Below are 13,608 nucleotides of genomic sequence, written 5' to 3'. Positions count from 1 at the left end.
CGCCATTCTTTTTCCGTTCTAACTCGGCTTTGTAGTACCTACAATCGGGTTTCTTGTGACCTTTCCTGCCACACTAATAGCAAGTCACATCACCCTTGCCTTTGCTGGCATTTCCCCTTTCCTTACTCTTACTCTTACTCCTTTGTGCATAGGCATTCTTCTTTTCTGTCCTGCCTCTAACCATATTGGCAGAGCTGCCTCCCTCTCCACTTGCTTTCCTCCTGATTTCCTCATTCAAGATAGAACCCCTAACACCATCAAAGGTCAAATTGGGGTTATTGGACAATGAAACCACCAATGTTTCCCATGACTCAGGTAAGGTCATAAGCAAGAAGATAGCTTTCAGCTTATCATCAAAAGGGGGCAAGCCTGAATCTTGTAACTACGACAAAGTACCTGCGAACAGCGACAAGTGCTCTGTAGTGCTCTTGGACTCATACAGTTGCATGCCAACAAGTTTTCGCATCAAGTGCACCTGGTTGACAAGCGTTGTATTTTCATACATTCCCTTTAACTTTTCCCACATATCAAAAGCAGTTGTGAGACCTCACATCAATGGCTGTCTCATCGGTCATGGCCATTTTAATGTATGTAACAGCCTTCTTGTTTAGGTTAACCCATGCTTCATCCGTCATTTTCTGTGGCTTTACCTGTTCAAGTGCCCCTTCACAATCCTTAAGAAATAGGATTCCTTGAATCCTGTCTTTCCAAAGGTCGAAGCCTGTTCCATCGAACCTCCTAATCTCGAAGAGATTCTTCACATCCGAAGAAGATGAGGCCATAGTTGCACGAATAAGAGGGCTAATACGTTGAATTTTTGGGCAAAATGCACAAAAACCGGAATATAGCCTCGTAGAGGTGTGCACTACAGCTCCAAATGGTTACAGGAGCAATTTGGGGTGAAATAGGTCGATTTGGGCAGAGAAATCAATATCTGAAGTTTATGCGCAGGAAATTTCAGTGAGCGAATTTGTGCTCGAAAAGAACAAATTTAGTTGTTTTTAGCCTCACAAAACATAAATAAGGCTAATACATAGCCTTTAGAAGCATGTAAGAGCAAAAGCTCCAATTTGTAGCATCAAAATTGCATGAAATTGAGCTACAAATGGTCATACATAGCGAAAATTTATCAAACGTGCGTAGATTGCATCAATTTGCACTTTCCCCAATGTAGTCGCATCATAAAAACACTTGCAAAAACCTGTATGAATTTGAAATTTACTGAGAACACCTGTTTTTCGGCAATTTCAGTGTTTTCGGGTAGCGAGGACTTAGCAAAAGTGTTCCCACACCGTAATACATAATTTGCAAAACCTAATCATAACCTGTAATTTGCTGATTTTGACTTAATTTCAGCCTGTTGTAGGTCAATTTGACTTGCCGGGAGCTCTCTAGTGTCCGGGGACAAGTCCTTTGGCGATGAAATTGCAAAATCTCGCGTGAAAGTTGAATTCCTTGGCTTAAAATCAGCGTTTGCAGGTTTGGGAGCAAACCCTAATTGGGCTCTGATACCAATTGATGAGCGGGCGGCGGTGTGTGCAAGTGATAGAGCACGCGAAGATGTGCAGGCCTTGAGGCTTGAAGCGGAGGCACTGTGCTGCAGAAGGGAAGCGCTAGCAGAACGTAGAGGGGGAGAGAGAGAGCTCACGTTTTTGGGGAAAACTCAATAAGTGAGTTTTGGGTTTTCCCACCTTTAGTATAAGTGACCTTTAAAAAATGTGTCCAGGTTCATATTGAACTGGGACAAAGTATAAAAAGGTACAAAAAGGGTTTATTTAGGCCTTCAACCCAACAGTGGGGGGGCGAATGGAAGCGGTAGCGCGAGGTTGGAGCGTGAGGGGTTGGGAGCTGGCTGCGCGTTCGGCTGGCTGCGGACTGGGGAGGGTAGAGCAAGGCAGCGCGAGGGAGGATGGGAGGGCAGAGCGATGGCGAGAGGGGGGTGTAGGTGCGTGTGTAAGGGAGGGCGGCGAGGGCAACATTGAGCCAATTGCCAATCACTCCCTTTCAAAGGTAATAGCTTGGATTTACGACAATTAACTTTGAGGCTTGCTGCCAATCCAAACAAGTGAATAGTATGCATAATTTGTTGTACATACACAAACAAGCGCACGCACACACTTTTTTTTATGTAAATCTTTGGGATTAATTCAGGAGTGGTAACCTCTAGGCGAGGAAAACCTGCAGAAAAGATCATATACATAAACACGAACACAAAAGTGTTCATCTGTGGAAGAGGGCTAAAAGCATTCATAGGAGAGTTGATGTATCTTTGAGGTGATATCACCAACTTCCCATGCAAATCGTAAAGATTGCCGAAGGGAAAGCTTCACACACACACACACACATTGATAAGTTTGTAGATTAGGGTGGATAGATTAGGCTAGCATCATGATGATGGTGAGAGCTTCATGTGCAGCCACACTAAGCACAATCAGGAGACTTGATGCACAAAGATAACAAGCACAAACTGGATTGATAAATGAACTAGAATGCTAGTACATAGTGAGCCATTATATAAGCTTCTAGGGAAACCTTTGGATGACATCACAAGTGATGGTAAGCATCAAGATTAGCCCAAATCAGCTCTTGGTCGTACATACCTCTCCATGGGCGTGTGTGTATCATGTGGAGTCAATGCAAGCATCAACTAAATCAAGTAGGCAAGTCTAGTAGGCAAAAACACTGAATCTAGACAAGGTAGAGTAAGGGAGAGCTCCATGGTGCGGGCTTATGCACAAATTCCTAATAATCCTCCCTTCTTTGTGTCTAAGCACATCAAATGTCAAAGGTACCTTCTAGTGGGGTCTAAGTCTCTCATCTAGATAGGTTTACAAAAGAGTGCCTCCCCTGCAAAGTAGTGGCAGTAGGGTGTCGGCAACAAATCTCTCCCCTTGAGAATGGTGGTCAACAAGGGGGTAGGGCAAAAATTCTCCCCTAGAGAATTGTAAGCAACTAGGGTGTAGGAAAAAAACAAATCGAGTGCATTAGAGTACAATCTACGTAGCAAACTGCTCCATTGTCTTCTTCATTAGATTCTTAAGGATGCTGACTTTGCCTTTATCTTTGTTTTTATACAGATACCAATTAGACCCATGATTGTTTTTACCACAATGCACACAAGGGTTGATTTTGTAACATTTGTCGGATGTGTGATTGGTGCGATTGTAGTGTTTGCATCTTTGCTTTGTTTGGTTCCTTGATGGTGTAGTGACGATAGCTCCTCCAGAAATCTTGTGTCTCGGATCTTCTTCTCGTGCTCTTGGAGCGAGTTGATGATGTCTTCTAGGTTTGGTACTGGCTCCTTTTCTTTGAGCACTATGATAATCTGACCATAGTCTGCTTCTGGTACCGCTTTGAGTAGAATGTCTACTTGGTCTTCGTTCTCCAATGGGCATTTAATGTATGCCAACTGGGTGCATATGCTCTTCATTTGGTTGACAAGAGAAGCAAGATCTTCTCTTGGTTCTATGGTAAGATTGAGAGAGATTTTGGAGTGTTTGGCTATAGCTCCAAAGTGTCTCTCAAGCGTGACCCATGCATCACATGAAGTAGTGCATTTGTCTAGGTAGTGGATGTAATTATCCTCTGCAGCGGTGAGAAGGATCCTCAATGCTTGCTCATCTTGTGTTGTGAATTGTGCGTAAGACTCTCTAGTCTCAAATCTTTCTCCCTCTCCCAATGGCTTGGGACCGTGGACCATAGTTGTTTTTTCATTAGGTAGCCCTTGGTCTGTATCTGCCAGGTAAGGAAACCTTGGCCGTCAAACATTGTGAGATTATCCTTGCCCATAGTGTATCCCCAAAGTGTCGTGAGGGAAAGCAATGTCTAATTCCCTTGTGAATTTACAAAAGTGTTGTGAAGTCACTCTCCACTTTGTGGAGTTCCCCTTCACAAAACTCACGGTATGCTTTGAGGCTCAAAGAATTTGGAATTTGGAAACCTTGGCCGTCAAACATCGTGAGATTATCCTTGCGCATAGTGTATCCCCAAAATGTCATGAGGGAAAGCAGTGTCTAATTCCCTTGTGAATTTACAAAAGTGTTGTGAAGTCACTCTCCACTTTGTGGAGTTCCCCTTCACAAAACTCACGGTATGCTTTGAGGCTCAAAGAATTTGGAATTTGGAGATTACAAACATTTTTCGGGCCTTAGGTGAGCACAAAGGATAAGAGGAATTTGCAAAAAAAGAGTATGCAAAATGAGCTTGAAGTATTCGAGCCCTTTACGTAAACTAGGCAATAAAGAACAGTAGGAATGCCCGCAAAAAGAATCTTTGTTTCTGCAATCGATGAAGCACGTGAACAAAGGCGTTTTTACATGATAAGTTCAGACCTACTGGCCTTGGGAACACCTCTTTTTTTGTAGGCTTGAGATTTGCTGCAGCCCGTGGAAATACCTCCTTTGGACGGTACGTCGGATGGTACAGGGGCTGGCCGGTCGTTGACGGTGACAGTCGGCGTTACAAAACGTGATGACGATTGGTGGGTCAAAACACGGACGGAAAAAAAGTAGTTTTGCGCAGTCGATCGGTGGTAGCTGGCAGACTTGGCGCCCTCCTTTCTCAAGGCTTTTGGAATGCAATTTTCGGGTCCGTCGTGTGCCTCCTTCCAAAAATGGAGCGTAGGTTTTGACCGTGCGACCTTACCAAGCCAAGTTTAGGTTGCTCTCCCTAAACCACGCCGCCATGCTCGTTTTCTTGTCGGTAAAGCGTAAGCCACTGTACTTGTTCTTGTCGTAGCAGAGAACCCGAGAGCTATAGGCTCAAATTTTCTCCAAAACAAGCATGGATTAGCTCATTAGTAGCTATTGAGCATGTTATACACACACACCTTCTTTTTGCAGAGAGTGTTTGCAAAGGGCTCGAGAAATTGAAGTTCACAATAAGCACAATGCACACACAATGAAGTTATCCGATGCTAACCATGCAAAATCCTAAATGCGATGCAAGGAGGTATGACTGGCGATCGTCCAACCAACCGAGAGAGAGAGAGAGAGAGAGAGAGAGAGAGAGAGAGAGAGAGAGAGAGAGAGAGAGAGAGAGAGAGAGAGTGCTTAGATGATCTAGCAAAGAGATCTATGCACATACAAACACACAAAACCAAGATCTAGGAGATACTAGCCCTTATGAGGCTCTTATACCACATGATAAGTATGTAGATTAGGGTGTTTAGATTAGGCTAGCATTCATGATGATGGTGAAAGCATCATGTGCAACCACACTAAGCACAATTAGGAGACTTAATGCACAAAGATAACAAGCACAAACTGGATTGATTAATGAACTAGAATGCTAGTACATAGTGAGCCATTATATAGGCTTATGGGGAAAGCTTTGGATGACAACACAAGTGATGGTAGGCATCAAGATCAGCCCAAATCAGCTCCTAGTCGTGCACATTGCATACCTCTCCATGGGTGTGTGTGTGTGTAGCATGTGGAGTCAATGCAAGCATCAACTAAATCAAGTAGGCAAGTCTAGTAGGCAAATACACTGAATCTAGACAAGGTAGAGTAAGGGGAGAGCTCCATGGTGTGGGCTTGGGCACAAATTCCTAACACACACACACACACACACACAAAGAGAAGAAGAAGAAGGAGAAGAGTATTTTAACGTCGTGGGAAACTATCCCAAGAGACCTTAAAGATCTATCCGACGAGGAGAGTTGAATTCAAGACCTGTTATGAGAGAGAGAGAGAGAGAGAGAGAGAGAGAGAGAGAGAGAGAGAGAGAGAGAGAGAGAGAGAGAGAGAGAGAGAGATTGATTGATTGATTGATTGATTTATCGTCCACGTAGGTCATATATGACCCATGGGACCGTCACAAAAGACATTACATCGACTCATTGCTTCTAAGTGAAGCCATCGGATACATATCAGTTAAGGACTGAGGGTCCAATCATCGGGGTAAAAGAAAAAAGAGGGAAAAAAGGAAACAAGATCTAGGGGGGGTTGGATAGAGCCTTTTTAGGGGTTCGAAATTCCTGAATGATGGCTTTACCACCTCGATAGACTGCCCATTTACCTTGCTTGCGAGCTTCGTGCATCTTCTTGAGCTCGCTCTTTTTTATCTTCAATTGATTTGTTGTCAGCTCCTCATTGATCCAAATCTTTGTCCCTTTGAGGAGTCGGGCTTGTCGTAGTAGCTGCATTTTATCCTCTCTGTCTCTAAAAGTGAGAAGACAGTGTTCGGGTGGCACTTGCCTGTGTGTGTCGTTGATCCAAGAAACCTTTTCAGGTTTGATGTTGATTGGTTGAAGGATGTCGTTGAGCTTGGTGATCGCTTCCTCGAGAGTGTCCTCAATGATGCACCATGGCGAGGGGAGCCCACCAATTCGAACCTGGAGGGCATTTTCTTCTTGAAGTTTTTGTTCGCGGAACTCTGTTGTCACGCAAGTCTGTACTTTGGCAAATGTGGCCGTTTGGGCTTGGGTGACCTTTGATTCGACTTCTTTTACTTTGTTGGTGGCAAGCTCGACCATGGAGTCAAAGCGTGCCTCAAGCTTGCTGATGCAAGCTTTGAGGTCGCGGTTCTCCTCCATTACTCGATCGAGGGCTACTTGGAGCTGTCTGATCTGAGTGAACTTGCTCGGGGCTGCTACGATTGCTGCGAAGCTTGGTCGGCTCTTTGCGGAGGGCTTAGGAGTGTTCATTCTTGGAGTAGGTTGACTGCCGTGGGAACAAACCCTAGGCAGGGATTTGTTTGAATGAATTTAGGTGGTTCCAAGCAAAGCCCGGATCGGGACAGGCCAATAAGGCGAGTCGGGGTAGACAACGAGGCTGTACTTGCGGAAGAAGCAGCTTCGCCAGGGGAGAAGCAGGCTTGTCGAAGAAAGGGTTTGTGGAGATACACGCTCGCCAGGGGCAGGCTAGTTGCGGGCTTGTCGGGGGCAGGGCTGTGGCTTGACGCCCCCCCACAGGGCAGCCCCTCGCCCAGGGGGAGACACAGAGTGTGCAGGAGGACGACGACGCGAGAGAGAGAGAGAGAGAGAGAGAGAGAGAGAGAGAGAGAGAGAGAGAGAGAGAGAGAGAGAGAGAGAGAGAGAGAGAGAGAGAGAGAGAGAGAGAGAGAGAGAGAGAGAGAGAGAGAGAGAGAGAAGAAGAAGAAGAAGAAGAAGAAGAAGAAAAAGAAGAGAATTTTTAACATCTTGGGCAAGAGATCTCAAAGATCTATTCGATGAGAGTTGAACTCAAGACTAAAATGAATCTAGAAGTGCTACTAGCCGGAACTGTGTGGGGTATGTGTGACCACTGATACAATGGGTACCCAATACAAGAGGGTGATACAATGGATGATGAATCCATGCTCATCTGTACTCTAGACGTCGAGATAGTCTCAAATCCTCTGTTGTAACCTCCGTCGATGCTGTGAAGCTCCTCTCCTCAATCGTGGGCGTCTTGAAATCCCTAGCTCCAATGCTTGGTCAATGAGAGTACCACAGGTGTGAGTATGAGCTGAGCTTTGCAGTGTTGGATGCTCCTCTATTTGTCCAGTGTGTATGGTGTAAAGAAATCAGTAATCTGGTGTGCATAAAGGAGACTAATCTGGTAAGCGTCTTTATCTCCATACGGGGGCTACTAACTGTGCTCTAATGATCTCGTGTGGCAGGGAGACCTTGGCTCTAATTAGCCGAGATATCTTAGATACCAAGGGCCTCTCCATACCTCTTTACCCATCCGGACGTACAAAGGGCATAGGGCACAATTGAAGCTACCAAGGTATGAAAAACCTAGTACTTTGTTCGGTGTTCCTGGAACTGAACTTGCAAACACATCCTCTCCAATCCTTCCAAGGCCCCATACACTCTAGTCAGTCAAGTCTATGGTACTCTTTTCAAAGAAAACCTTGGCCCAGTCAAGACTACCCCAAGATAAGTGTATGCATCTATGTACTCCACAGTCTCCTGACCATAGGTGAATGTATGTGTTGATCTCCCGATCCATTGTCGTGTGGTGTCGAACACCATAACCTTTGTTTTACTAAGGTTTATAGACAATCCACTATCCTTTGGAAAGCTATGCAATGCATCCAAATTTAGCTGCATACCCTCTGGTGAGTCAGAGGTCAACACCATAGCATGAGCATATAACAACAATGGAATCCACGTCCCTGCGAGCTTGGCACTTTGTCACCTCTTTGTCAATGTAATAAAAAAGCTCATCTATATACATACCAAATAGAGTAGCAGACAATGTACAACCTTGTTTTGTTAGGTTCAACGGAATGAATGTTGCGCTTTGCTCAAGATGAGTGCTCCGAACTGTGCTCAAGGTTCCTTTTGTTCTTATGGAAGGAAGAGCCTTCCGTTCTTAATGAGAGAATGCTATGATCACAAACAAAGTGAATGGACACTGTGTGTGCAAGTGTATGAGACTGAGAGATAGAGAGAGAAGAGAGATACGACACCAGAGACTGTTGTAAAACCCTCCTCCGAAGGCCCCACTCTCGTCGGCGAGAGTGGTCTACTAATGATTGCACAATCTGGTACAATGGGAATGCATGTGACTGATGCAAGTGTAGGCTATGTCGACGATGAAGATGAAGTCGACCTAAGGGCTGAAATCTGCAATCTTTCTACTGCTGTCCAAAAACGCTATGGGCTGAAATCTGCAAATCTTCTATCTGTTGAATTCTGACCCTATGTCGATGACGACGATGCGACGACGACGCGCTGAAAACGCAGATGCTGAAATCTGCGTTTCCCGGGCTGAAACTGTAAACCTGGCGGAAACTGACCGTGCGGCGAGGAACTGTTGCGGGAAGGTGGGATCTGCGAGGTTCGGGACTTGATCTGCGGGTACTAACTACTGAAAACTGAAAACGCTAATGGTACTTGACTTTCCGTCGCGGTAAAGGTGCAAAACGCCGGGACTGATCTGCAACCAAAAACGCTAGGGCTGAATTTGGGTCCTGCTGCTGCCGTGGTTCTGCAAAATGCAAAACGCTAGGCTGATCTGCTGATCTCTTGCTGTCTGCGGTAGCCGAGGTTGATTTGATGGGGAAAAACGCTAGGTGATGCTAGATCTACAAAACGCTAGGTCTCCTGGGGGTGTCTGCTGAGAAGTTGCCTGTTGAGCGTGGAGCTCGTGCTACCTCTTCTACCATTTAGTGCTAACTCTAGTTTGCTTATATACAAACTTAGCAAAATTGCCCTACCTACTTATGTTGGAAAGTCACTTAAATTAATAAGTGAAAAATGTAAAAAATAGGGAAAATAGACTAAATGCACTGGAAAAATCCCCTAACTGATTCTAATGGATTCTGATGGGAATACTGTTGATCACTGTGTGCAACCAGAGGATATGTATCTAATCTAAGTGCCTAGGCATGCACGGTCTACGAATAGACTCACAAAAGTGCCAGATGACTTCTAAATCTAAACTGACTGGACTGATTGAACCCTTGTCGTGCTGTAGCTTGTCCACGGACACATAGGGTTGGATGTGTCACGTGACATCCCCTCCTCTTCAAAGTGAGGCACTAGTACCGAACTGTATGGCGTCGAGGGAGATCGCCAATAGCATCCGGAATCTTGGAAGGTACTCTTTGCCGGCCCACTCTGATGTGTGGGTCGTGCGGTACTTGAACTTCATAAAGGTCTGCAACGCTTGCTTCTTTGGGCCGCGCCGAAAGTGGCAGTCTTTTGTGGCTCCTTCGATGCTTCAACTTCGTCTAGAGTCGTGCTTCTTTCTTCTTCAAGAATCTCCATGACTAAAAATTCCTGAAACCATTTCCAACACAAAACTGTGAACATACCTATTCCATGTTAAGTGAGTGGAAAAAAGCTTGTCTTCGCTAAAGACTGTGTATGCAATGTAGATGAACATAGAGACGGAATGACAACCCGCTCATCAAACACATGCAAACAATGAGATCGAATCTCTCTCTTATGATTTAGAGCAATCAACTGTGGCAATTCACAATGGAAATGCCCACTCTTGGTGCTCATACTTTTATGTGCTCGTCCGGAAACTGTGTCATGCCAAGGAAGAGACATGGAATGTGACTTCCTTACATACATACTTTTCAGCTTTTCACGAAAAAATCCGCATACATTCATGCTCATCCATGAGAGAAACGTGCTCAACATACAATATGTCATGCCTAGGAAAAGGAATCACATAAAGATGCTGACTAAAATACAGGAAACGATCACGAATGAAACATTCGAACAATGCGTGCGTATCAATCATGCGAACACATAATACTTCCTGTAAGTGTTCTTGAGACCTAGGCTTGAGAGCCAAGATCGGTTCTTCCTGAGGGGGTTCTTTGGACCTAGGCTCGAGAGTCAAGATCGATCCTTCGTGATTGATCGAATCTGCAACGAGGTTAGTTTCGCTAGAAAAAGCATCAACTAACACATCATCCTTGTGAACAATCACATCATCTTCATGCAACTCATCCTGTTTGTGAGAAATGGCATCTTCTTCATGCAACTCATCATGCTTGTGAGAAAACACATCTTGATCATCATGCTTGTCATAATCATCCAAATCATCATGTTGATCATTGTCAATCAAATCATCATGCTGCTCACAATCATGCAAATCCTGTGTGTCATGCTTTGGAGAAAAAGAGACTGAGAGAGTCTCCTTTTCTTGATTCTGTTGCATCTGTGCATGCATTTGAGAAAAGAGTCACAACATCTCTTGCATTCTTGCTTTGTTTTCGCGATCAAATTCTGCTTGTCTTGCTTTGTTCTCGCGATCAAATTTGGCTTGACTTTCTTTTTCTTCCAAGTCGTACTGACGCTCTATGGCTGCCATTCCTTGTATGTATTCACGATCTATGGCTGCCCTTCGTTCTTTTTTTTCCGAGAAAAAGATCCTTCTATTAGTTAATGAAAACTGCCCAAAGGGCTACGACCACCTCTGCAAGAGAGGGCTACAACAAACATGATGGGGAGACTCTCCCAATGAAAAAACAACATATATACAAAGAGGCTAAATCAAGAGATGGGAGGAGGGAAGAGCCACACATGTGGACGGTAGTGCCATCTGAGCACACCCTGGACAATGGTGTATAAAGGCCGAGGGCGCCAGAGTCGAAGGAAAGCCTCACGGTGCTCCCGCATGCGGTCGGAGCTGCCCTGTAGTCCCTCAAGCTGTCCTCTGAGAGTATGGATCAGCTCTAGCCAAAAGTCACGAATAGTCTCTGCTGGTGGCACAGGGCGAGCCTCAAAGATGCGGAATTAGCGGGCCCGCCAAATGAACCAAAGTGTCAGGCCACTGATGAGCTCCCAACACTCCTCTCTCTCACTGCACCACTCCTGTGGAGTAAGCTCTGTATAGCAGGCTGGAGTGTACATCGCCCCCCCTGCATCGCTATCATCCTGCTGGTGGAAGATAGCTCAAATTGAAGTGCCGGGCCCGTGAGAGTGGACCAAGCCGCTGCCCCCCAAGTGTATTGTCCAGCCGTGGAGAGAGTAGGCATCAACCGAAGAACTCGTAGCCACACCTGCTGGGCCGAGGGACAGTCCCGAAGACAGTGACGTTGACTCTCCACCAAATGGTCACATGCTGCACATGCGACCGAGAGACCACTATGCACTAGCCAGCTCCCTACTGCTGTAGCTCTGTGTGCGACCAGCCACTGAAACAAGGTCTTCATAGGCCCTTCGTTCTTCGTAGGCCTTTCTTTCTGCTTCTCTTTCTTCGCGTGCTAACGGTCTTTCCTTAAACAACTGCTTCAACTTCTCCATAGGAGTTAGTGCAATCCTTGACGTAGATGGGGAAGGGGGAGGGTCGGAAAAACCACCTGGTGGGGAAAATTCTTCTTTGCCTCTCTCATGCTCACCACCTCCAAGCGAAGTATCCATTCCGCTTCGAGTGATGACCATTCTGAAGTCGTGGGTTCTTGTGGTCTTGAGGTTCTTAAGTTCACGAGAAACTTGGGTTCTTGAGGGTCTTGATTGTTGAGGTCTTGAGGTTCTTGAGGTTTTTCTTTCCCTTGCAAACCGTGTTTGAGAAGGATCTTCTCTTCACCCGAGTTCTACTCCTTCCCGCGGGCGCACCCCTTGGCGGCCTTGCGCTCACACCAAGGTTGCTTTTTCCCACCTCACGTCGATTGGCCGGCCGCTAAGTGCACGGTCCACTCTCAATGAGTGAAAAGAGACACAAGGAGAGGCTGGACAAGCCCTTCTTTCTTGGGATTCCTGTCACTCTTCAAAAACACGATTAGGAATCGACACGCCCAAGCGAACTTGGGTTCGTGCAACCGCAACAAGCAAAAAAAATTCTTGTGATTCTTGTGGTTCTTTCCTTGAGTGATACAGAACACTGCCAAAGCTCTGATACCAATGTTAGGTGCAGCGGAATGAATGTTTGCGCTTTGCTCAAGATGAGTGCTCCGAACTGTGCTCAAGGTTCCTCTTGTTCTTATGGAAGGGAGGGCCTTCCGTTCTTAATGAGAGAATGCTATGATCACAGACAAAGTGAATGGACACTGTGCGTGCAAGTGTATGAGACTGAGAGATAGAGAGAGAAGAGAGATACGACACTAGAGACTGTTGTAAAACCCTCCTCCGAAGGCCCCACTCTCGTCGGCGAGAGTGGTCTACTTATGATTGCACAATCTGGTACAATGGGAATGCATGTGACTGATGCGAGTCTAAGCTATGTCGACGATGACGACAATGAAGACGAAGTCGACCTAAGGGCTGAAATCTGCAATCTTTCTACTGCTGTCCCAAAACGCTATGGGCTGAAATCTGCAATCTTTCTACTACTGTCCAAAAACGCTATGGGCTGAAATCTGCAAATCTTCTATCTGCTGAATTCTGACTCTATGTCGATGACGACGATGCGACGACGACACGCTGAAAACGCAGATGCTGAAATCTGCGTTTTCCGGGCTGAACGTGTAAACCTGGTGGAAACCGACTGTGCGGCGAGGAACTGCTGCGGAAAGGTGAGATCTGCAAGGTTCGGGACTTGATCTGCGGGTACTAACTGCTGAAAACTGAAAACGCTAATGGTACTTGACTTTCCGTCGCGGTAAAGGTGCAAAACGCCGGGGCTGATCTGCAACCAAAAACGCTAGGGCTGAATTTTGGTCCTGCTGCTGCCGTGGTTCTGCAAAATGCAAAACGCTAGGCTGATCTGCCGATCTCTTGCAAAAACGGTGGGGCTCTTGCTGTCTGCGGTAGCCGAGGCTGATGTGATGGGGAAAACCGCTAGGTGATGCTGGATTTGCAAAACGCTAGGTCTCTTGGGGGTGTCTGTTGAGAAGTTGCCTGTTAAGCGTGGAGCTCCTGCTACCTCTTCTGCCATTTAGTGCTAACTCTAGTTTGCTTATATACAAACTTAGCAAAATTGCCCTACCTACTTTTGTTGGAAAGTCACTTAAATTAATAAGTGAAAAATGTAAAAATAGGGAAAATAGGCTAAATGCACTAGAAAAATCCCCTAACTGATTCTAATGGATTCTGATGGGAATACTGTTGATCATGTTGTGTGCAACCAGAGGATATTATCTAATCTAAGTGACTGGGCATGCACGGTCTACGAATAGACTCACAAAAGTGCCATATGACTTCTAAATCTAAACTGACTGAACCCTTGTCGTGTTGTTGCTTGTCCATGGACACTTAGGGTTGGATGTGCCCCA

General features: G+C 45.7%; 2 protein-coding genes across 7 annotated transcripts in view; one reads left to right on the top strand and one right to left on the bottom strand.

The window, feature by feature from the left end:
• The window catches only part of LOC147444618 (uncharacterized), a 162,444-nt gene that overhangs the window by 136,538 nt on the left and 12,298 nt on the right, over window positions 1–13,608 (top strand). The gene's annotated exons all lie outside the window — the stretch shown is intronic.
• LOC147444619 (uncharacterized) lies at window positions 5,745–6,948 on the bottom strand. The gene has a single exon (XM_086527902.1). The coding sequence runs from the start codon at window positions 6,647–6,649 to the stop codon at window positions 5,939–5,941; it is 711 nt and encodes a 236-aa protein (XP_086384028.1). The 5' UTR covers window positions 6,650–6,948; the 3' UTR covers window positions 5,745–5,938.

The sequence above is a fragment of the Adiantum capillus-veneris genome, chromosome 13 (genome assembly GCF_014529385.1).
Source record: "Adiantum capillus-veneris isolate H3 chromosome 13, ASM1452938v2, whole genome shotgun sequence".
Lineage (NCBI taxonomy): Eukaryota > Viridiplantae > Streptophyta > Polypodiopsida > Polypodiales > Pteridaceae > Adiantum > Adiantum capillus-veneris.
The sequence above is the reverse complement of the archived record's forward strand: the minus strand, read 5'-3'. Positions and strand labels throughout refer to the sequence as shown.